A 24,927-nucleotide genomic window follows, 5' to 3' on the forward strand; every position below is an offset into this window, starting at 1 on the left:
AAGGAAAGAAACTCTCCTAGTGGACAGTAAGGGGTGGGTAGTAGGTTCATATCGAGTCACTGAATAAAAGACTGTTCATCAGTAGCCAGTAGAAAACTTCTGATCTCTTACAAGGAAGCTTTTTTTTGTCTTCACACTTCCAATCGAATTCTGTGACAGTAGTGACACAAAAATACTGTTGCAAATCATAATGAAGTGGTAAGTATTTCTCCAGTCCTTCCTTAATAACTGCATTTTGAAGGTTTAAAATAAAAGTCATTTGGCATAGTTAGAAAGTACTTATCATTAAGGATTCAGGGCAGAAAATAGAAACTACTGTAATATTTCAAGCGGAAAGAAAATTAAAACAAGGAATTAATGTTTATAAAGTTATTAAAAGCACAGATGTAGGTTTGAGTGTGGACCTTCAGGAAAGATCCTCAGAACATCAGAAAACAGACTCATGAGGGATAGATAAGAACTCTTAAGAACTGAAGGATCTGAAGTTACCCTTCTTGCAAGCCAACAAGTTAGCCTGCCATGGTTTCATAGGTGCTGGCAAACGACACAAAACTCTTAGGTCAGAAACAAAGTACTTTATTACTTATGGTGCAAGAGGTACCATAAACTTCAGCTTCCCTTCACTTCCTCTTAACCCTCAAACTTCAGGGGGATGATACAATATCAGGCACATATTTATAAAATCATGAGCTTTTGACAATCAGAATGTTCATCTGGTTGATAGCATGTTTGAACAGGATCCAATTCATGAGAAATTTGAGTGAATCTCTTCTAAAGTTAAACCACTGTCCAACATTATAACTAAACTGAGCTAAATAAAAATTTATTAAAATTCAAATATTTTCATCTTGCAAACATGCTATTCTTTCTGTTGTGAAGGGGAACTCTAAAAATACAGATAAAGAGTCTTATGCTATTGATTTGATCTAAGGATTATAATATCAGTGCTTAGAACGTGGCATCATTCTGTGAGTCCAGAATATTCTGAAGTCTGAAGGCTATGTTTTGCTCCTTTCTTTCTCTTCACTGCAGTAAAAGTATGACAGCTGATGTCTCAGTTTCCTTTTCTTAAAATATAGATTTTATTTATTTGACACAGAGAAAGAGAGCCACAGCCAGGGGAGCCATAGTGGAAGAGGGAGAAGCTGGCTCCCCACTGAACAGGGAGCCCAATGTGGGGCTCTATCCCAGGACCCCGGGATCATCACCTGAGTGGAAGGCAGATGCTTAACTGGCTGAGCCAGCCGGGTGCCCTCCGAGCTTTGAAAAAAAAATCTTGTTAAACATAAATAGATGTTTAATTACTAGGAGAGCTTTTCAAAGCTGTTTATACATTAAGGAAAATGTAATCATTGTTCTATGTAACAGACACATCAAAGCGGTGGGGGGTGGGGGAGATCTTTTACTCATTGTAGCCCGTGTTTGCTTTCCTGAATAACTCCAGCACCATCTAGTGACAAGGTTCATGAAAAAAAATCCTTTCATTTACTTTCTAGGCAAAGTAGTAATAATCACTACCAAAAAACTATGAAGAAAAGAAATAAAATGTAATGTCAATAGTCTTATTCTTATCATAGCTAGTGATCTCTCCAGCTAAATCTTTTGACCTTTCCCCTGTTTTTCTCTCAGGCTTCAACACAACATTCCTGTTATTTATACCACCTCATTGTTTTCTTTGTCTTCTTTTCAAATCCCTTTTAACTAAGAGCTTTTTTTTTTTTTTCTAGCATCCTTTTTATTTTGTCCTAACTTTTTTCTTCCCTTTTTCTTATGAATCTGGGGAATTTGGGGATCTCCTCCATTCTCTAGTTTCCATTATCTTAATTCTAAGTGGCCAAATCTATGTATCTCTGGTCTCATCTTTTCTTATGTCTGATCGATATTTCCACAGAAATGCCTGCTTCCTTAATGCCTGTTTAATGCCTGAGTTTCCTTAAACTCAAGATGCATAAAACTTTACTTCTCATCTTCCCTTACCCTCAATATTTGCATTGCTATTAGTGACATCCCTTTCTAAGCAGACTCTAAAGGTTAGAAACCTGACATTCTTTCATTCTCCCTAATCTCAAAGCTTCAAACACATGGTACACACATAGACCTGCATAACTGCTCTGTTATCCTGCTTGGAAAACTCAGAACTGTTTTCCACCTGGCTAAGCCTATCCTTCTGGTCACTGCCTAACTCCTTTTGTGACCACCGTGGCTCATCTTGATCTTTGTCTTTAGCCATGGCTGTCTTTATCAAACACCTTGACATTTAGTTTAATTTCTACTTGTATTATGCTCTTGAGAGAGCTTTATGTTTCAAACAGTTAGGTGTTGCCTTACAATTAAATTGTAGATTATCTTCTTTAAAGACAGTCTTTCATATACTTCTTTCAAAACTCCATTAGCACCTAGCACAATGCTAAAGCACATAAAGAAACTTTGTAAATATTTACTGAATTGAGCTAAATAGAACTAGGCATTTATCTTATCAAGAAGAATAAATACAGTATCACAGCTGCTCACTGCTAGGGGGACCAAAGAAGGAAGTCCTTACTAGATTATATTTTGTAGTTAACAAAAGTTACATGTAGGAGATCTAGGTGAATTTGGCAACCCAAAATTTAATAATTAAGGATTATTTCCTTAAATAGTTGAGTCTCTTTTGGAACTAGAAATCTCATGGATAAGCATCAATCCTGAAGATTTCCTGGGCATTTTTATGTAACAAAGAGATTTCTAGCTTTCCTGGTACTCTGGCAGCCTTCTGGACCTCAGATAGGAGCACTTAGTGCTCCGCTGGATCAGCCTTGTGGCTCTGCATTGTCTGTACAGCTGCCTGGAAATAAACCCCTCATCTATTGTCCACATCTAAGAGGCAAGCCTTGGCCTCCTATCCCTACACTGTTCTGCCTGAGTCACCTGCTTCACGTCCTCTCACCTGCCTCACCCCACCCCTTTCTAATGTCTGTCCGGAACACGAGATGATCACCACTGACAACAGCATCTGGAGGAAACTGATTGATTTAAATCACTGGATAATTGAAAAACCAGCTGTTGTAACATTGCCAAAATGAAATGAAGAGAGGTCATTTGAAAGTGGACACAACGTAGTTTGACACCAATGGCAAATCATGAGCAGCAAATCATTTTTGAGTGAATGAGCTACTAGGTGAGAATGACACCAAGACTCTTTTATAATCCCTCCTTTTCCCCTAGGACACTCCTCCATTCCATTTTAGTGATTTGGTTCCTAGCAGTGAGGTTCCCTGTTGTTACCTGTTTGCTACTTGAAGCTATTCTACAGTTTCTTGGCTCCCTGTCTATCTGACAGGCATACATGGAAAGCAAAGATTCAGACTGATTCTTCTTTACTCAGCAGTCTTCTAACTGTCCCAGATCTCCCTAAAATGATACTGTGTAACATTCTAGAGAAAAAACAATGGTGTTGGATACCAGCCATATGCCAATGGTGAGAGGAGAGGTATACATATTATCTCATAGAAATAATTTGCAGTTTGTTGTTTATATAAGTTTCCTTCAAGTCAAAAAGCTAATAAGCTAATATGTTGTAGAACAAGATCTGACCCCAAAAGCTATTTTATTTCCATTCTTCCATGCTGGCTGCCATCTGTTCTTTGAAAAGTAAAATAGCTAAGATTTATCGAACGCTTACTTTCCCAGACAATGTGGTAAACTCCTTACTGGTGTTTATATCATTTAATCCCATGAATTTGGAATTGTTATTAGTCTTCTGTCACCAAAGAGAAAACTAGGCTTACAAAGGTTAATTAATTTGCCTGAATTCAAGCAAATACTAATTATTGCAGTTACATTTTGAATACGGACCTACCTCACATCAGAGCCTGAGCTTTCAACCACTGTGCTATTACATCCTTTCATGATTGTGCTTATTTTTTCTCTATCCAGTTAAATAACAATACTGCCTCTCCATACAAGTGTTTGCTTTAACATCTAAGAAATGTCAACTGATTTAAATGTGCTAAAAAATCTTTGCAGTACAAGGAGTAACAAGATTTTGTAAGCAGCCCAATTTATTCAGTCAACATAAAATGGTTTTATTTTGGCCCAGTCATCGTTTGAAATAATTCCCCATAAGGTCCCTCTTTTCTTTCTCTTAATGGCATCTCAAGTAATTTTTAATTCTGTTTCTTACTCATTCTTCTAACGAGTATTAATTAAGTACCTACTGTATACTAGGCATTATTCTGGGTGCTGGGGATACATCAGTGAACAATTATTAAACAACTCTCTAGTTCAGAATTTGTATACAATTCAGATATCTTTTCCCTTCAGTGCAAGAGGCCTGCAGCAACAGCTGGCAGCGAGTCATCTTCTCTTTTACTGCCCCCCACCCCAACCTCTCATACCAGCACCATGAGTGGTTTGGAGGAAACTGGTTTGGCTCTGAAAAACCTCTCCCTGCCTCATTAAGGCCTATTTCCTCACATGTGTATAGAAAAGGGCAAATGTGTTTTATTAACTCTCCACTTTTTTAGGCCATTAAACCGTATGAGGCCAGGGCAAAAATCTGGCTTTCTCACGGGGCATGTGTACAAGAGCTTAAAGGACTCTTGGGAACCTCTTGGGCAGGATGTGAGACATGTGGCTCCAGCTCAGCCTCCCTCCCCTTCCTCAGCTTACCCAGCCTGTTGGATCATCCTCTGCAGTGATCACTCAACTTTGGAAGCTCATGCCTTCCGATCTGCAGCAATCCCCCCTTTCTGTCTCATTGTCCCCCACTCTCCTTCAGTTCACCTCTACTTATATAAACGTCTGTAATTGCTCAGGCTAAGTGGGGAATAGAACGCCAGTCTCTCCTTCTTGAGGGCACCTGAAGCTTTCAAGCAGAGACAGCATGCAATAAAAAGAGGAAGGACAAGCCACTGCATTACCCACTAGGCCAAATCATGGTTCTAGCGACTCTCCCTGATTCTCCTGATCTCAGCCTTCTGGGAAGGGGAGTGGCTGTGTTTATGGGGGTTGCAGGGCTGATTCCACCACCTCTTCAGTTCTGAGGGAGATGGTAGTCCTCACTTATTGGATGGCTTCATTAAAATGTTCTGTTTGTAAAAACAGTTCTGTCTGTTTGTGCTGGGGGCGGGGGGGCTCTGATCACCAATTCTGGGGCAAAGGAAAAGTTTTACTCAGCATCCCATTACAAAGGCAAGAAATAAATGAGTTAAGCAATGTCATTATAAAATTCCTTGTGATCGACTTTCTATTAATATAATTTTACACTATATTTTGCATAATATGCAATGTAATAATCACATAGCAGTTATACTAGTAACTTCATCTTGCTCTCCTCCACTCCAAACCCTTGCCTGAATACCCTGCCTGAGAAGTCTTCAGTCATCCACCAGAACTTAATTTGCATTGATGGTGCCCCAATCCTTATTCCCTATGCAGACCACCCCTCAGCTCCCCAAGATCAGGACACTTCGGCTCACTGAGTCCAGCCCCTACATCTCTGCCATTGGTCTGAATCTACTTTCTGGAGTGCCCATGCCTTCCCTGTTTGTCTAACTTGTCCCATACTCCAGGTCCCTCCACTATTCCTCTGGATTTCCTAATACTCTACATGTCACCTATAGCTAAGACTGTCCTCCCCTCCAGCATTCTCTTTTCTCTGTCACTAACTTACAACTCTCTCAAAGGCAGGAGCTGTTTTTTTAACCTCTCTTGATGTGACGCTCAGTGTCTTTCATATTTGCTGATGGAGTAAAACAATTGCAGAAATAATTTCATGATTTAAAAAATCTAAGAGATATTACGAGATACTGAGAAATAAGCGGCTGGTTCAAAGTGTTCAAAAGAGGAAGATTATCTACTTCCTCTCTGCATCCTCAGCTCCATTAAATCATAACCCACTGGTTTAGACTTGCCACACTGAATACCTAATCAAAGTCTTACAGCTGAAGGGAACTTCAAAGTTGCTGAGTCTACCTCTGTGGTCCAGGAAGTTTAGCAAATAGCTTAGCATATAGAACTTTATTGTGAACTGTTCAAGAGCAACTTACAATATTATGTCCCTTTACCCCTAGATATTTCAGGACATTTTTTAAATGTGATCTCTGTTCCATTTTCAATTCAGGAACTTTAACAATGATATAATATTTTTATCTGATGCATAGTCCAAATTCAGATTTTTCCAATTATCCATAAAAAAGGCCTTTATAACCCCTAGACTAATCCTTTAATCTGCAAGAATATTTCAGTCTTTCCTTTATGGTGCTGACATTTTGGAGCATACAGGCCAGTTGTTTTTTACAATGTTCCTCACTTTGGGTTTATCTGATTGTTTCCTCATGATTGAATTCAAGGTATGTGGTTTTGTTAGGAGTACTAAATGCCTAATAATTGCACTCTTCTCGGTGCACCACATCAGGAGGCATATAATGTCTGTCTCATTAAAAAATACATTTTATTGAAGTATTATTGACATCCAAAAAGCTGTACATATTTAATTATACAACTTGATGAGTTTGGAGATAAATATATACCTGTGAAACGATCACTAAAACATATGCCATAAATATATCCATTACTGCCAAAAGTCCTTTCCTGTTTTCTCTATTATTGTGTGTGTGTGTGTGTGTGTGTGTGTGTGTGTGTGTGTGTGTGAGAGAGAGAGAGAGAGAGAGAGAGAGAGAATATTTAGCAAATTTTTAAGCGTATGCCATTTGATTTAGAAATACAGAAGGGCTTGGGGATACCAAATGCCAGGGCCAGTTAGGTGATTCAGATAATCCAGAATCTGGGTAAATTGAAATCCTACTTGCAATGTGACTCCGAAATGGCTTTCTCAGCCTCCTGCTCTACCTGTTGTGCCAGAATATGTGATCTGGGAGAAGTAGTGTGGTCAGCCCTGAGTCCCTTTCCTCCTGTACTATCACTTGCATCATTCTCCTCTGCCTTCCTTGCTCCTCTCTCTCCTATTCCACTAGTATATCAGAAGGGAAAAGCTTCCAGTTTCATGGCATAGTAGAAAAGGAACTAGAGAGTTGGACAATGAAGATTCTTTTCCCAACTTTAGTAATGGTGTGATCCCACCAATCCCCAAGTGTCTGTGGACTCAGGTTTCCCATTGACAAGGGGAAGGAAATGTTTTGTGGTATGAAATAAAAACATTTTTGTCTTTCTTTTTTTGAAAGATTATAGCCCAGCAAGTATCAGATAAACACTTGGAAGAGGGCCGGCTTTATCCTCCTTTGGACACCATTAGAGATGTTTCTCTGAAAATTGCAGCAAAGGTAAAAACCACTTGTGTTTAAGTCTCATTATTTCTCCTTCTTTCTGTTCCTAAATAGGCATTTTTAGGTACTACAAATCAACTCCCTTGAAATGCATATCTGTATCAACTTATTTTGTTGGAAGTTAGAGAAATGAGCCACAGTACCTGAGCAGAGCTTAGGAACTGCATTTCATACCTAGGAATTGAAGAATTGGGATGAATGATTAGTTTCCCCATCATTCTTTTCCATAATCTAAAAAAGTTAGCAGGGTTTCATTTCGGTTAGGTTTCCCCAGCTTCACGTTTTTGTTTTTTTCTGGTTTTGTTTTTTTGTTTTTACTTATTGCTCTCCATATCACACTTGGCAATGGTCACCAAAATGCTGCAGATATGGTAGATTAATGTTTAGACCTTGAATCACCCGTCTTAACCATGTTGCTGGATGCATGGCATCTTAAAGATCATAACTGATAACACCGGGCAGAGGGTAAAAACAATGAGGGCAAGCAACTCAGAACTGTTGGGCTGACAGATGAGCTCTTGAAACAATTAATGCAGAAGAACCTAAACTCACAGAAATTTTCATTAAAAGGAGTGGGAAATTGACTTTTTTGCAGTATAATCGTATTAGCTTACTAGGGTTGCCATAACAAAATACCACAGACCTGTTGGCTCAAACAACAGAAATTTATTTTCTCACAGTTCTGGAGGCTAGAAATCTAAGATTAAGATGGTAGAGGCTTAATTTTATTCAAGGTCTCTCTCCTTGGCTTGTAGATGACTGCCTTTCCACTGTGTCCTTCTGTGGTCTTTTCTTTGTATACAAACATCCTTGGTTCTCTTGGTTTGTCCCAATTTACCCTTCCTGTAAGAGCACTAGTCAGTTTGGGTTAGGGACCCCCAGACAGCCTCAGTTTAACTTACTTACCCTTTTTAAAGGCCCTATCTCCAAATATCACACTCTGGAGTAGTGGGGATAAATACAAATGAATTTTTGGTGACATAGGTCAGCCCATAATGGTTATGTTTATATGTTTTCTTTAAATGAGTGTCTCTCAACCTCAGCACTATGCACATACTGGCTGAACAACTCTTTGTTGTGAGGCTTATCCTGGGCACTATGGAATACTTAGCGTACCTGGCCTCTACCCATGGGCTGCCACAGCCCCTGCCCAATTGTAATGACCAAAAATGTCTCCAGACATTGCCAAGGGTCCCCTCAGGGGCAGAATTACTGTTGGTTGAAAATCAAAGCCATTAGCAAATTTGAGCAAAGCAATACGATATTTAGGACTCACATGTCACTATTTGCCTTGTTGATTGAGGGCACATGCTTCAAAAACCACGTAAAACTTCAAAAAACTAGATGGTCTGCTTGGTTACCTATCCATAAATGAGTATTCTACGTTCTACTATTTTTATATCCTAGTTTTTACCAAGTTTGGATTATTAATACACTGATCAGCACATTATCATGTTAAGTTTAATTTGAAGATTTTTAAAAAGATTTTATTTATTCATGAGAGATACAGAGAGAGAGGCAGACACATAGGCAGGCTCCCTGCAGGGGAACCTGATGTAGTACTCAGTCCTGGGACCCTGGAATCACGGTCTGAGCCGAAGGCAGATGCTGAACCACTGAGCCACCCAGGCATCCCCAATTTGAAGATTTAAATGAGAAGGTGTTAGCTTATGATTAGAGGAGAAAGAATAAAAGCAAGGAATCTCAGAGAAGTTTAGAAAGACTCAGATACTACACCTAGAGTAATGGGAAGGCACAGAATGCAGAATATCAAGTCAAGACAAAGAAACAAGTGAAGGGAGGAAGATGGTCTAAGTGGACTGAAAGTATGAGCTTTCAGAGGACATTCATGTACAATCCATACAGTTCCAGCAAGTTGGTGGAAATGACTGAAACTTAAAGAGAAGCCAGATACAAAGATGTGGGCTGTATTCCCAGTGGTAACAGAGGAGGTGCCAGGAGTGGTTGAGGCTACTAAGACAGCAAGTATTGACAAGTGAGAACCAAGGATAGAACATGGTTTGTTATTTTGTCCAGAAGACAGAGGCAAGAAGCTAGGAAGAGGAGAAGTCAGCATTTTAAGAAGAGACTCAGAACCAAACCCATGTCAGAAACTAGACAAGATACAGTGTCAGGATGGGAGTGGAAGTTTTGATTAACGCAGCTGGGGTAGTGAGAAACAGATGAACTTTTAGTACCTAAAAGTGACCAGAACCTTTTACAAAAGTTTCCATAGCACAGAAGTTGTATCTAGGGAGAATTAGGAAAGCAACCAATACAAGTTGCTCTTGCAGAGTCTGGCATTGACAAGGACAGAGTAAAGACCTCAGGGAGAGAGGGGATCATTGATACAGTACGTCCTGTGAGCAGAAAGAGGAGTAAACTTCCAGAGGTCTATGTCAGGAATAAAACAATGTATTTTATTATAAAATATAGCCATTGCAGAAAGCATAAGAGTTCTCTGGAATGATGGAGATGTTCTGAAACTGGATGTGCTAACAGTTGCACAACTCTATGAATTTACAAAAATAATTGTGTACTTAATATGTTGGGATTTTGTAGTCAATGAATTATACCTCAAAAAAGCTGTTAAAAAGTAATAATACCACATTATAGATACTTTGGGAAAAAGAGAAGAAATTACCTGCTACTGTATTTTTCTAACATAAGCAGTTTTACCATTTTGGTATATTCACCTCCAGTCTTTCTTCATTTGCTTGCTTGCTTTGCTAACATCTTCATAATCATGGATGTATACATCTATTTCATGTTTTTCATAAACATTTCTCCATAAAACGTCAGTCTTTGGAACCATATTTTTTCACAAATGCATAATTTTTCATTGAGAAAAGATACTTGATCATTTCAATAGTCTTCAAAATCAGACTTATCCAAATAACTCTATTACATAAATAGCTGCCAGTGATTGCCTTTTTTACAACTGGAGTCAGAACATGTATAGACTGATTAATCTTGACAAGAGGAAGAATCCATTCTTTTCAAAGAAAGTAAGGGAAGAGAGAATGTTTAAAGATACAGAGGAGATAGTTTGAGTTGATGGAAGGGGAAATTGAGATTGTTTTCTCTGATTAGCTGGGATGTTCTCAGTACAGCAGTGAGAGTCAAATGCAGATGTGACGGAGGAAGGTTCGCAACTGCCTGTGGTAACTAGGAGAGAAAGTGTTTTTGTTTGTCAAAGAAAAGGATAAAAGCATAATGTGTGACCCAGGTAGGGTTAGGAAAAGTATGACATCGCAGGAGGGAGCCATGAAGGAAGAAAGCCAGCACTGGGGTCCCCCCCTCAGGCTGGGGGCTAAGATGGTGAGTTTGACAGGGAGACAGGGAGGGGAGATCCTGTGATACTGGCGAGGAGCATTGAAACTGAGGACAGAGTCCAGCTGATTAGGTGAGCAGGGATAAATAAGGACATTTTGTAAGAGGCTGTGGTCAGCATAGGGACTGTTGAAGCTGCACACTGAGTTCAGACTTAGCAGGAATATTAAGGTATTTAGTTCAAATTAATTATCATTCTAGTCATGTCAAGATCTTTACCACTGGATTATCTGCTAAATCCTGTTATGATCACATATAATACATTTCTATTCTCACTTTCCATTGTTGACATCATGTTCTCCTCCAGCTATATGATTTAAAGTTGCATTTTCATTTTAAACCTTCTTTTTGTATGTGTGCTTTTATCATAATCTAACCTATTTTTTTAAACAGGTGACATAAATTAATTTTTCAAAACAGATAAAAACTGACATGTACTTACCATCAACTCTATTTGTTAATCAATATTCTTTTTTTATTCCTAGATTGTGAAAGATGCTTACCAAGAAAAGACAGCCACAGTTTATCCTGAACCCCCAAACAAGGAGGCATTTGTCCGCTCTCAGATGTATGATACTGATTATGACCAGATCCTACCTGATTGTTATTCTTGGCCTGAAGAGGCCCAGAAAATACAGACCAAACTTGACCAGTAGCATAAGAACTGACATTTCTAATTCCATTAATGAGATCTTAAAGTCTTTCATCATTTTTAAAGATTGGAATCTTTTGTAATAATTCATTAGACTAAGAATTTTACTTTAATATTGAAAATCCATGGAAAAATATTAATATACTTTAGGATGAACATGACACTAGACAATTTTGCTTCATTTACTTTCTTGATATTTGTGATTTCTCTCTTATTTTGCCTAAGTTCTCTTTAAAAGCTGTTGTACCTGCTACTGAGAAACACACCATTTTTATATAGGTAACTAATGGAAAGACCAAAATAAGTAGTAAATTGATATACTCAGCATTAAGATCCATAATTCTTTTGTTGAACATTTTGTTAAAAATCTACTCTTTTTTTATGAAAACAAATGAATTAAGGCATCGATGAACTTTCGCTAAAAACAGAAACAACACTTACTTTGTTGCCTAGAGAAAAATAACTTCTCAGGTATTTTTATTTCAATCCTAGATTATATTAGCTCTTTTAGTGCAACTGAATTCTAACATTTCTAATAAAGATCATTGCTGTTTACAGTGCCTTGTGCAGCCTTAGATTTTAATATTCTTTCACCATTGTGACTTATCACTTTGGTCCTCAGTCAGATATCCCTTCCCAAACCACCTTTTTTGCCCCTGACTGAATGCCCTGTCCTCCACATTATTGCTGCCAGGCATTTGTAGACTGTGGTCCTGTCCTGAAGTTGGTACCCTTAGTTTAGCATAGTCCAAGCCGTGGAAAATGCTGAGAGAGAGCAGATCATTTCTTTGAGAAAGGGCTGCCAGTGGAACCTATCTGTTAGAACAGAGATCTCCAGAGGCAGGAGCGAGAGTATGGTTCCCAGATAAGCTGGGTTCCCACATGAGTGACCTGCCCTCATGTTTCCTTGATTAGCTCAGGTAATGAGGAGCTCCCTCTATTACAACAAACTCACTTTCCTCTGAGTTTGGAGGAAATTTTGTAACGAATTACCCAATATCAGAAATTATTTGGACATCAGGTATTGAGATTTTCTAGTTATCATCAGTAGTTATAGCCCAGACGTTAATGTTTATTTCAAGTTTTACTTTAGAAGTTAATAACTGAACCAGTGGAAACAATTTTAAATTCTTAAGCTCAGGTGCAATAACATTTGCTATTTATTTGTAGGATTATTTGGAGAATTTTGTTTTTGAAATAATGCTTTCAAAAAGCATAAGAAGATGTTCAAGATAAACCATACTATAAACTGATTTATTAAAGGTTGACAGTTACACAGATTGATTTAGGTGTGAATAGAAGGGATTGGGGGTATTTCTGAAAGTAACATTTAGTCAAAAGTTTCCTCAATATAGTTACTTTGAAAAGATCCAGAATGCTGATTTCTTGTCTGTTTCATGTGTCTTGTAGCTCTAATTAAATGTATCTACCTATGCAAAAGATTTATTAAAACATAGAAAAAGTGAATGAATAAAATTATGATTGTCTTTTTCTCTTAAAATATTGTCACCTTTTAAAGTGATAATGCTGTGTTTTGGCAGTGATGTGACAGGGTATGAATTTTAAAAATATTCTAATAGCTGATTTTAGCTTGACCTTCATTTAATAAATGTGTAGTCATATTTGCTGTATACTATGATAAATGAGCTACTTCCTTATCCTTATAGGAAGAGAATAAAGCAAGGACTGGATGATTACTTCCTATGTATCAAGTATTCTGTATATATTATTTGCTGCAGTCCCATAAGTTCTTTACCAAGTAGGTATTCTCTGAAGGAACTTACCAGGTGCACAGAGCTAATTCGTGAAGGAGGTGGGTTGTAAATCTGTGTTTAATCTTGCTTCATAGTCTCTCTTCGCTTGAGTGCAGTCTAGAATATAGCATCATCTAAAAGAAAAAGAAAGTGAGCCACCTGTATAATTGCTAGTGGCCTCATAAAAAGAAGAAACAGGAAGAATCCATGTTAATACTTTATTATTATAATATGTTATTATATTATGTCAGTATTATTTATTAATACTGACACTTCCAGAATATTATTTCAGTATGTAATTGATATAAAAATATTAATGAAACATTTTACATTACCGTTTACTAGCCTCCAGAATCCAGATATTTGCATATACATCAAAGTCCTGGAAGCTCACAGACCCCTTGAATATGTGAATGACAAAAGTAGCAACAGATGAAAGGAATCAACAGATGAAAATCAACAGATGAAAGGAATAGGGCTTTTCATAAAAGGCTTGGGAAAACTGGTCTACCACATGGAGAATATTAAAACTAGAACCATACCTTACCTTATATCATATAAAAAGGGAGACTTTGGATGGGTTAAAGAAGTAAATATAAATAGTAAAAATATAGTTAATAAAATTAATGTAATGAAATATCTTTGGGCCCTCAAAAACAAGAAGCAAAAAATGGATGGAACGCACTATCAAAGGATGGGCAAGTTTGGGCTGACAAATGGCTGCCACTCCCAAACAGTGTAAAGGAGTGGGAATCCAGGACTGTGGGATGAGGGTGGTTGGTTCTATAGAGATGGGTTCATCAAGAAGGAGATCATCGAGGCTCAAAGGCTTAAATCCTCAGCTCAAGTTATGGTGTAAAAACTAGAAAAATGCCTATGTTTTTGCCAAAAGAATCTTTTCTGTCTTGCTGTCAGGTTGAAATCACTGAGAACAAGGTCAGGTTTGATCCTACTCGTTGCCAAATTCCACCAGGAGCTGCATTCACAGCTTCACCAGATCTTGTATTTGAGAGTATTGATCAGAAACAGGAGGACCTTGATTTGGAATGGGATCTATGGGTATGGATATTTGGAAGATGTGTGATATCCTAAGCTAGTTTGTACAATAATCCAGGTTTGAATACTGAAAGCCCTGTGTCCCAGAGAATCTCTCGACCCCTAGGAAAACAGAGAATTGACATATCTTCCCTTTCTAATCAAAGTGGGAGCTCTTCCTGTTAGTTTGTTAACTGCCTTGCTTGAAGATCCTATAATCAGCTCCCTCAGTTTACCTCCTGTTCCTCTTCCACACACTAATATCAGATTCCAGAGAGAAGCTGTGGTGGATATAGTTATAAAGGGAGACCCAGAAGAAGACTCCCACCAAAAGAATTCTTGACTTTGCTTATTTGTATTGGCAAAAATTGAGTGAAAATGTACGGGATTCTGAAAATGTACTGAGAAAGGAGAAGTACAATTTTGGATTGGATAGAATTGATTGGTAGGGGTGCACTTGCCACAGATTCGGGATTCAGTGTGTTGCTTTAGGCAGCTGAAAGTCATTCTACTTGTTGTTCAGTTAGTTGATTGAAATGTAGACTGAATAATGGCCCACATTAAATGAAACTGAAAATGCAAACTTTCCTTGAAATAATGTAAAGGAATTAAAAGATTCAGTGATAGGAAGGTTGGAGTGGATTTGTCATGGCAATCAGACCATTTTAATCCTGGGGATCTCCTAAGTCTCCCAAGAAAACCTATCACTGAGGCTCCTTTCACTAAAGCCTTGAGAAATACATTGGAGATGGGAGTAACAGCATCCATGAAACGCATTTTCTTAAAAACTTGGGTGTAATTAACATTATATTAGTTTCACATATACAATATGATTTTGTATTTGTATATATTAAGGCAAATGATCACTACAATAAGTCCAGTCAATATCCATCACCAAAATTTTTTTCTTGTGATGAGAACTGTTAAGATTTACTCTCAGCAACTTCCAAATTTGCAGTACAGTATTGGTAACAATAGTCACCATGCTGTACATAACATTCCCATTTATTTATTTAGATTCTATATATAAAAGAGATCACACAGTATTTGTCTTTCTCTGACTTATTTCACTATAGCATAATGCCCATAAGGTCCATCCATGTTGTCACAGATGGCAAGATTTTATTGTTTTTTAATGACTGAACTATACACACACACATACACACACCCCCACACACACTAATTACATTTTCTTTATCGTTCATCTGCTATTGGACATGTAGATTGTTGCCATATCTTAGCAACTGAAAATAATGTAGCAACAAACATGGATGTGTGGGTATCTTTTAAAGTTTGCATTTTCATTTTCTTGGGATAAATACCAAACAGTGGAATTGCTGGATCACATGGTATTTGTTTTTAATTTTTTGAGGAATTTCCATACTGTTTTCCGTAGTAGTTGTATCAATTTACATTCCCACCAGCAGTGCACAAGTTTTCTCATTTCTCCACATCCTTATCAACATTTGTTATTTCTTTTCAATAATCATCATTCTACCAGGTGTGATGTGATATCTATTGTGGTTTTGATTTGCATTTCCTTGATTGTTGATGTGGAGCATCTTTTCATGTGTCTGTTGGCCATCTGCACTCTTCATTGAAAAAATGTCTATTCAGATTCTCTGCCCATCATTTTACGGATTCTTTTTCTTTGGAGTTGTATGAGTTCTTTATATATTTAGGGTATTAATCTCTTATCAACATGATTTGCAAGTATTTCCTCCATTCAGTAGGTTGCCTTTCCATTTTGTTGATGGTTTCTTTCTCTGGGTAGAAGCTTTTTAATTTTGATGTAGTCTCAGTTGTTTATTTTTACTTTTTTTTTGCCTTTGCTTTTGGTGTCAAATCCAAAAAATCATTACCAAAACTGATATCAAGGTGCTTATGCCTATGCTTTCTTCTAGGAATTTTATGGTTTCAGGTTTTTCATTCAAATCTTTAATTCATTTTGATTTGTTTTTTGTGATTGGTGTAAGAGAGTGACTGAGTTTCATTCTTTTGCATGTGGCTTTCTAGTTTTTCCAACAGTTATTGAAAGATTGTCCTTTCCTTGTTGTATATTCTTAACTCCTTTGTTGTAAATTAATTGACTATTGAATATGTAGGTTTATTCCTGGGTTCTCTGTTTTATTCCATTGATATATGTGTCTGTCTTTATGCCAGTGCCATACTATTTGATCATTATGGCTTTGTGATGTAGTTTGAAATCAGGGAATGTGATGCTTCTAGCTTTCTTCTTTTTTTCTCAAGATTGCTTTGACTATTTGGATTCTTTTGTGATTCTATGCAAATTTTAGGATTATTTTTCCCATTTCTATGAAAAATGCCGTTGGAATTTTGATTAGGATTACATTGAATCCGTAGATTGCTTTGGGCAGTAATTGACATTGTAACAATATTAATTCTTTTCATTTATGTTTGTTGTTTTCAATTTCTTAATTCCTTATAGTTCTCAGTGTTCACATCTTTCATTTCTTTGGTTAAATTTATTTCTAGGGGGTTTTTGGGTGCATTTGTAAATGGGATTATTTTTTAAATTTTTCTTTATGATAGTTTGTTATTAGTGTATGGAAATGCAACATATTTTGTACTGATTTTTGTATACTACAACTTTCCTGAATTCATTTGTTCTGACAAGATTTTTGGTAGAGTCTTTAGGGTTTTCTGTATATAGTATCATGTCATCTGCAAGTAGAGACAGTTTTACTACTTTCTAATTTGGATGCCTTTTATTTCTTTTCTTGCTTAATTGCTATGGCTAAGACTTCCAATACTATGTTGAATAACATAGTGGTAAGAATGGGCATTTTTTGCCTTATTCCTGATTGAGAGGAAGAATTTTCAGCTTATTACCATTGAGTATAATATTTGCCATGGGCTTGTCATATGTGGCTTTTATTACACCCTCCATAAACTTTGTTCAGTTTTTATTCTAAATGGATATTAAATTTTGTCAAATGCTGCATCTGTTGAGATGATATGATTTTTTCCCTTCATTTTGTTAGTGTGATGTATCACATTGACTGATCTGCTGATGTTGAACCTTCCTTGCAACCCTCAAATATATCCCACTTGTTCATGGTGTATAATCCTTTTAATGTTTTTAAAAAGATTTGATTTATTTATTCATGAGAGACACAGAGAGGCAGAGACATAGGCAGAGGGAAAAGCAGGCTCCCTCGATCCCAGAACCCTAGATCATGACCTGAGCCAAAGGCAGATGTTCAATCAGTGAGCCACCCAGGCATCCTTCCTTTTAATGTATTGAGGGAATCAGCAGTTTATTGAGGACTTTTTTTTTAAATTAAGGACATTTTAATCACCCTGGGATACTTGTAGGAAATGCTGTGGTCAAAAATGGGCTATTTTGTTTACTTTTTATTTATTTTTTATTTATTTTTATTTATTTTAAATGGGCTCCCTATTTTAATGGAGACATCAGAATCTTGGGGTTGACAGAGGCTGAATAGCAGTCCTTTGCAGCAATTAACAACTGGAGACACAATGGAAACTGTTATAGGAAGATGGTCCACTGTCATTGGCTTAGTTTGGCCTACAGAAATCTTTGGGCCTCATAGCCTGAAATGATGTTGGAATATCTAACAACTAGGGCAGCACAGATGCTGACCAAGAAAATGAGTGCCAGTGTATACAACTGATACAACCACACTAGTGTATATTCGTTAAATATTATCTGGGCTTAGGACCAAGTAGGTGGGCAACCCAATGTAGGGCCTATTTGATATGTATAACAACAACAGTAGAAAACCTGACTGGAGCCACCAATATAGAGTGTGAAGGCCTTCAGCAAACTGCCTTGCTCAGATATGAATGAGAGACCCTGAAGGTGATGAATTTTGTAATATCCAAAATCTTCCTTTGAGGTTCCATTTACTAGAATAATAATGCATTGCAGAAAGGAAACCTCTAGTCCTTTTGGAAATCACTTGGTAACAGAGGTCTGAACGAATACAAATTTCTAGGGTCTCAAAAATTACTGTGGTTATAGGACTCAGCATATGTTTAGGACTAAGTATACAGGAACAATTCCACCATCTAGTCATTTTCTCAGTGAAGAGTTAGAATTAATTTCTTCATCATCTATCACCACATTGGATCCCTAATCACACACAAAAATAGAGTTATCCTGGCAGGGACTAACAGCGGTAAGTCCCACCATCAAAAACTTTAAAAGAAGCAGGGGTGTGATTCTAATCATATCTTGACTTAATGTGATCTTTGGATCAGCTGGTGATTCCAACTGCAGCTGACAGACAAGTTCTCTTTCTTGGAGCAAATCAATAGGTAGCTAGTGATTAGGCCAATGACTTTTGCTTTTCCAATATTCCATTAAGTAGAGGGCTACTGATACAGTTTGTGCTATCAATAAACAATATTACAGATTATAATTCTTGTCATCAGACCTTGATCATCTCGCTGCTATATAGGGCATCACGCTGGTCCAATAAATTGATAATGATATGTTCATAGTACCCAGAGCACAGACATTAGATTTTCCAAATACTTGCTAAGATCTCATGAAAGCACAAGAGTCTGCTGCCTCAGCCAAATTTGTGTAGGTTGAATGTCTGATGCACGTTAGGATGTTAATAGCGAATAGCGAATAATAGTGTACTTTATAGTGTTACAATCCTATCACTAAGGCGGTCCCTCAATGTTGCCTCAGTTTCTTTGAAATTTGTGTCCACTGCTCAGACTGATTTCTGGGTTGATTCAAATGCTAGCTTTAATTGGGCTCAGAAAAAGGCTGCTCCAAGCTGGCCCAGGCTGCAGTGAAAGTAGTTCTACTATGTAGCACTTATGAGGGAGACACAATGGGTGAAATTTTGAGGCAAATCAGGATTCTGTGTGAAACAAGCATTTTTGAGCAAACCATGACATCTTCAGAAAATTATTCTTTCAATTTACTACTGGGCTATATAAGATAAAAGCAAATGAAAGAAAATTGTCCTGTTCAAAAGGGTTCTGTGAAGACCTCAGATAGGCTCCCTCAGGCCTTTGCAAGTTCTCTGAAGGGATGGTTGGCATGTAAAACTCGTAGATGGAAGTTCAAATTCACTAGCAACATACTTAATATAGGGATGTTTTAGAGGTCCTTGTATTATGTCCATCAGCTACTTGGACCCACTCTTTAGTCCATGACGCAACTAGCCTCAACCTTCAGCCTGACACATAATAGACCAGTAAGGAATGAGAAGCACAGAACATACTTGAAGAAAGGCTTATTTAATTCAGTAAGTTTTAAAAAGACAATGTTTATAAAGAGCATTCTTTCCGAATAACCATTTAAAAAATAGAATGTGTACAATATCCTGATTCTTAAATGTCAAGCAATTCAGACTTCTGACTTTTAAGAAAAAAAGGGCTGATGTCACGTAGCTGAAAAGAAGTGTTGAACAACTGAATATTCAGGTCAGAAATAAATGGTCATTAATGAGGGTGGCACCATGGATTTAAGCAGCAAGAGCTCAAAACCATCTCTCCAGAAGGCTGCCAGAGGGTGACTTGATTCTGATCACTTCTCCCAAACCATACAGAGAAAGGGGCAGCTCCTCAGAGTAAGTGTTGGATGTGTGTGGGGCTGGGTGCTGGCTGCTAGGGGAGGAAGGTGGTCCATGCTCCTACCAGGCTGGCCAAAGAAAACTAGCAGTCTACTATGCATACAAAGCTGAACTTTGAATTATCATATATGTCTATTTTTTTAAGATCTATATTCCCATAGTTAAAGTCTATTATTAGTGTTTCTGATAGGAAAAAAAGTATTGCTGCATGGTAATGCCAAGCATGTAAAAATAAATTCTGAAAAATTACCACCAGAAATAGCTCCATAAGAAGTAAAGAGTTCATAAGTTATTCCTTTCATTTATTTAATTATGCAAATAATTTTTATCCCATATTATAGTTAAGCTTCTTTATCTTTCCATCACTAATTCTGCTAATTTAATCATAGGAAAAAAACCCTCAATGAGAGGTTTAGGCACATATTAGGTGGATAGCACCTAATATGGGAAAAAAAAAAAAGAGTCACATCTATTTGGGCCTAAAAACTTGTGAATGCTAGCTACTGATGGTCTTGGGGAGATTATGCAGGATACTGACTCCTATACTGTATTGTTTCCAGTCATGACAAAGATTGAGAAATGAGTCTTTGGCAATTTAAGTCCTATTTCTTCCCTTTGTATATAGGTTAAGGTAAAGTTTAAGGCCCTTGCTTGGGTCCCAGCCACATCTATGGCTAGGATTAAAACATGAATGGGCATGTTGGATCATCTGGCAGGGCCAGTCCATGATGAGAGCCTTGGTTTGAAAGCAACTCATTCTGATCTACTAGTGTGGGGCAGGGCAGAGTAGACCACATGCCAAGGCTGCAGGGTCTGCTGTTACATTATGTCCTTGCTCTAGCTCAAGGACATGTGTCTGTATCCTAGACAGAAAGAAACACCAGAATGTACTGTTTCACGAAAAATCCTGTCAGCTCCCCAGCACATGTGGCAATGTTTGGCATCTAAGAGAATGTATTACAACATAGGGAGTGAGGCATTCATTCCCTTCCAAGTTACATCAGTTTTGGCATCCTGAGGGGACCAGGGCATCAGTGGGGGGCCTGAGTCCAGTAGGAGAATGAAACACTCCCTGAGAAAAGGCAGTAGTGGCTAAAGAGCAACCACTGAAACCAGAGAAAGTTGCAGAGTCAGCTCAGGACATCTCCTAACACAGGCAAGACTAGTAGAAATTCCTGGAGTGAGTGGATCCTTGGCAATGAAAAGGAAAAGGTATGGCAGGTGCTAGTTAAATAGGGGTCACTGTCATCAAAATAAACTCTGATTTTTGACAAAGGCTGTTGAAGCCAAGAATTTTCAGAGGAAATAGCAGTGACTTCTCAAAATGCAGAGGTTGATTTTCCCCCATGGTGATGGAGCAGAGCCATCCACAGTGGTCCTCCTCAACACTCCTGCCCTACACAGCAATGTGTCCTGGTACACAGGCAAAGGCTGACAGTCTGCACTACTTATGGAACAGTTTGGAGGCAAGAAACTGCATCTTCTTTGGGGGAGAACTAAGAATACTGGTATCCTTATCCTTAGTATCTTTAATCAGCTGGTGAAACAGCCAGATGAACACATAGCATTACATGTCATCTTCATTACTCTTGAGATTTCATTGCTCTGATTCCTCTGCCATTACAGTTAGGATCTGGTTTTACTAAAAGAAAAAAAAAACTATAAATAGGAGGTTTAAAGTAAGAAATGTAGTCAACATGTGGTCTTCTCACTTCAAATAGACTTTGAATTCATTCTCCAATAATGAAAAAAAGAAAGTGTGGTGTGTCATCATGTGCTAATATCATCCAAGAGAGGAATGTTATTCATGAGTTCAGAGCTTAATATTAACTATGGATTTGGACTTCTCTTTAATCAAGTCAGCTTCACTGGTTAAATTGACTTTTTATTAGTGTACAATTAAATACTTTTCAGTTAACACAAGAACAGAGAGGTAACATCACGATTGCACTGTTATAAAGTTTAAAGGCCTTTGTGTTTCATTACCAGGTAAAAATTCTGGAGCTAGGTGTCTCACAGATGACGCTACCTAGCCACTGGCCCTTTTGTTTTGGTCTTATTGACAGAAATACTGACTTAGTGAAGCATCGGCCTCTTAATAGCTTCCTAAGAGTCTGAACTTTTACTTTCAATACCAAAAAGTATCTGGAAAACATGCTCACTTTTGTGTTTCTTTAGAAATTCTAAGAATTGGCCCAGATTCATGTGATAGTCATTCCTTAATCCATAGTCCCCATGGGCCTCAAGGAGTAGTTCTTCGAAAGAATCAAAAAGGCGCAGATCCTCTCCATTTCCTTCGGTTTCAACACTTTCAGCGTGCTTACAGGAAATGTGCTTCCAGTTGGGATACCTAATTGTGTGCCAGAATTCCTCACAGTGCTCTTTGAAGCCCTCCACACAGATTATGCCTGGCTTTCCTGTCATGCAAAATCCAGTCACATCTAACCTTTTCCCGACATCCAAAATCTTTTTTCTTAGGTCCTGCTGATATATATGGTGGCTGTAGATCCACATTCGGAGGAATGTGTTCTTGACTGGCTTTGCTTGGGTAGATGGTTCGTAAACAAGCTTTCTGTTCAGGAAATAGGAGGCGCTATTGTCCTGTAACCACTGGATTGCTGCACATACACAGAGCTCACCTGGGTCGAAAGTCCCTATGTAGGAAGTGAGACCTTTGTTGAGAAGTAGCTGCTGCTGTCTGTCAAGCTCAGACGACCGTCCAAACAGCTGCAGTGCTGCGTAGGGGTAGCTGTGAGGCATGGTTACTTGCAAATCAATTTTCACCTTAAAATGAAAATCAAATAGATTTAAGTACCATAAAATCACCTAAGCTACTTTATCAGTGACAACTACATGATTCTTAAATATAACAATCATTGCTACTATTAAGTGTCAGCTCTGGGGATCCCTGGGTGGCACAGTGGTTTGGCGCTTGCCTTTGGCCCAGGGCGCGATCCTGGAGACCCGGGATCGAATCCCACATCGGGCTCCCGGTGCATGGAGCCTGCTTCTCCCTCTGCCTATGTCTCTGCCTCTCTCTCTCTCTCTCTCTATGACTATCATAAATAAATAAAAATTAAAAAAAAAAAAAAAAGTGTCAGCTCTGGGCCAGAGACTATACTGAGAATATAACAGACATTATTCCTTCCACTTAGGCATTCATGACTTCCAGTATTTACTGAACACCCACCATGTGTCAGGGACCCCATGCTAGGATAAATAAGTGAAGAAGCCAGACATGATTTCTGCTCTTCGTGAAGACTAGAGCCTAGTGAAGGAAAGTGAAGGAAACAGACATTAAACTAATAGTTATACATCCAGGTACTTCATTTCAATGGTAAGAAGCACAGGGATCTGTTGATATGTGTAACCAATGAGATAGAATTCAGTCTGGGCACCAGGAGATCTTCTGTGAGGGAATGATAGTGGAAGGATGAACAGGAAATCACCAAGAAGAGGTGTTCTCAAACGCCTAGTCCACTTGTCAACGCATGCTAATGTTGTGGAGACAATGGATCAGAAGAGGAAGGACAATTCATTTTTAGTATTTAGATTTCCTGTCTGTATCTGCTTTGTGTTATGGTGCCACCAAAGAAACATTCATCCACTCCTTACAGGTCAGTTTTGCAATATTGCAATATTTAGATTTATAAAAATCATGATATATGTACAAGACAGTACATACTACAATAGTTGGAATGGTAAAAAAAAAATGGTTAAGTGAAGAGAAAAATAATGGTAGTATGAGACTACAAGATGTTTTTACTACAACCATTAGACATATTTTGTTTAAAAAGATGTGCATAATTATGTAAAATTCAAGATATTTATTGAAGACAGTTTACAGGGCATCCCACAATTTTACATATTTCACTTTCAAACAAGTAAAGGATATACAGATCTAGAATAGTCTCTATTTGCTTCCTAAACAGAAAGCTCACATTTCAAGTGTTTCCACTAAAAACTGGGCACCCAGCAGCAGTGAAAACAACTCAGGGTACTTACCTTGGGCTCCTCAATCTGCAGGGTAATCACAAATTCGATTTTGGGTGGCAGCGCCTCCCTGGTGCCTTCCAAATACCTCTTTATATTCGTCAGGACATTGACATCTTCAAGTTTTACTTCTCCTTGGTTAGGAAACATAGAAAACAGCATTTCCATCTCTAGCAGCTGAAGCTGCAGGCATTCTTTCATAGAAGCAGACATGTTGCTCGAAATCCACCTGCCAGGAAATCCGTAAGGGTCCGGGGGCCACTAGGTTTGTTAATTTCAGCGATGTCCAGAGAAATTTCCCGAAGGTCCCTTTCCGCGGAAGCCGTTTTGCAGGAACGCTACGCGCCGACAGCTAGGGGCACAAACCGGGACGTTTACACTCTTTCTTCGCTTTATCTCCCAACCCCCAAGTCTAAGATGCACAACATCCCTGCAAGACACCTCGTTAAAATCCCTCGGATTCGCAGTCCGTTACCTCCCCACCTCCACCCCCACCCCCGCTTCCCATCTAAATCCTGGAATCTGGACGTTCAACAGGTGCTCCAAATTATTCCGTGGTAGGTGGTTGGCAAACACCTGCAGATGCTCTGCAAGCCCGAATTCCGGGAAAGGCAAGGGGCCCAGCTTGCGGCTCCGACTCGGGGCTCGGGCGTGGGCGGGGTGCGCCCCGGGGCAAGGGAGGCCCGCAGTCCCCCGAGGCTGGCCGGGTGCCTCTGCTCCGAGGTCGGGAGGGCCCCGCCGCCTCCGCCAGGTGCCGTCCCTCGGCCCCGGCTCCAAGGACCCTTCCCGAGCGCCTTAAGGGCTTTCCCGGGAGCCACATCAGTCCGGGACAGCGTCCTGAGAGTTCTGGGCGATTTGGGTCCACCTGGCCTCTGCCCGGAGGGGCCCAGCCTAAGGGGGGGGCTTACAGGTACATAAATGCTTAGTGCGAGCTGGTGCGGGGAGACGGGCTGGGGGCAGCGGCTCGAGAAGGCTCCCGGAGGCAACCTCGAGGATCGTAGGAGAGTATGCGGGAAAAGGCCCCCTTGTCTGGGGCCCATCGGCGTTGGTCCCCCCGATCCGGGACCACCAGGAACCCTGGCTTCCCAGGAACGCAAGAATGCCCCCTCCGAGACCCCAGTCTGGGGGCGGGGGCTGCGTCTTTGCAGGTCGCACTGCTCGGATGGCCCACGACCCTCGGCCCCAACCCTCGGGCCACCGCGGGGGCCTCACCCTTCCCGGTCATTCAAGGGAAACAGCCCCAAGCCCTCACGGAGCCTGGATCCGCAGTTCCGCAGGCGCGGGCTGCGCATGCTCCGCGAAGAGGCGAGGCG

The 24,927-nt window shown here is 39.1% G+C and overlaps 2 protein-coding genes across 3 annotated transcripts in view; one reads left to right on the forward strand and one right to left on the reverse strand.

Annotated features, from left to right (window-relative positions):
- The window catches only part of ME1 (malic enzyme 1), a 196,219-nt gene extending 183,272 nt beyond the window's left edge, over positions 1 to 12,947 (forward strand). Inside the window, exons 13-14 of the mRNA XM_041752514.1 lie at positions 7,164 to 7,262; positions 11,084 to 12,947. Coding sequence (XP_041608448.1) covers positions 7,164 to 7,262; positions 11,084 to 11,254 — 270 coding nt within the window. The 3' untranslated portion in view covers positions 11,255 to 12,947. The remainder of the gene's footprint in view (positions 1 to 7,163; positions 7,263 to 11,083) is intronic.
- Positions 12,948 to 19,290: 6,343 nt separating this feature from the next.
- RWDD2A (RWD domain containing 2A) lies at positions 19,291 to 24,889 on the reverse strand. 2 transcript variants are annotated; one of them, XM_041755530.1, is made up of 3 exons: positions 24,827 to 24,889; positions 23,627 to 23,966; positions 19,291 to 22,405 (listed from the first exon to the last, which is right to left on the reverse strand). In XM_041755530.1, the coding sequence occupies exons 2-3, from the start codon at positions 23,825 to 23,827 to the stop codon at positions 21,728 to 21,730; spliced, it is 879 nt and encodes a 292-aa protein (XP_041611464.1). In that variant the 5' UTR covers positions 23,828 to 23,966; positions 24,827 to 24,889; the 3' UTR covers positions 19,291 to 21,727. The 2 variants fall into 2 exon arrangements, with proteins under 2 accessions (XP_041611464.1, XP_041611386.1); XM_041755452.1 differs by having other exon boundaries at positions 24,523 to 24,884.
- Between the last annotated feature and the right edge of the window lie 38 nt (positions 24,890 to 24,927).

This window comes from Vulpes lagopus, chromosome 1 (assembly GCF_018345385.1).
Source record: "Vulpes lagopus strain Blue_001 chromosome 1, ASM1834538v1, whole genome shotgun sequence".
In the NCBI taxonomy this organism is placed as follows: Eukaryota; Metazoa; Chordata; class Mammalia; order Carnivora; family Canidae; genus Vulpes; species Vulpes lagopus.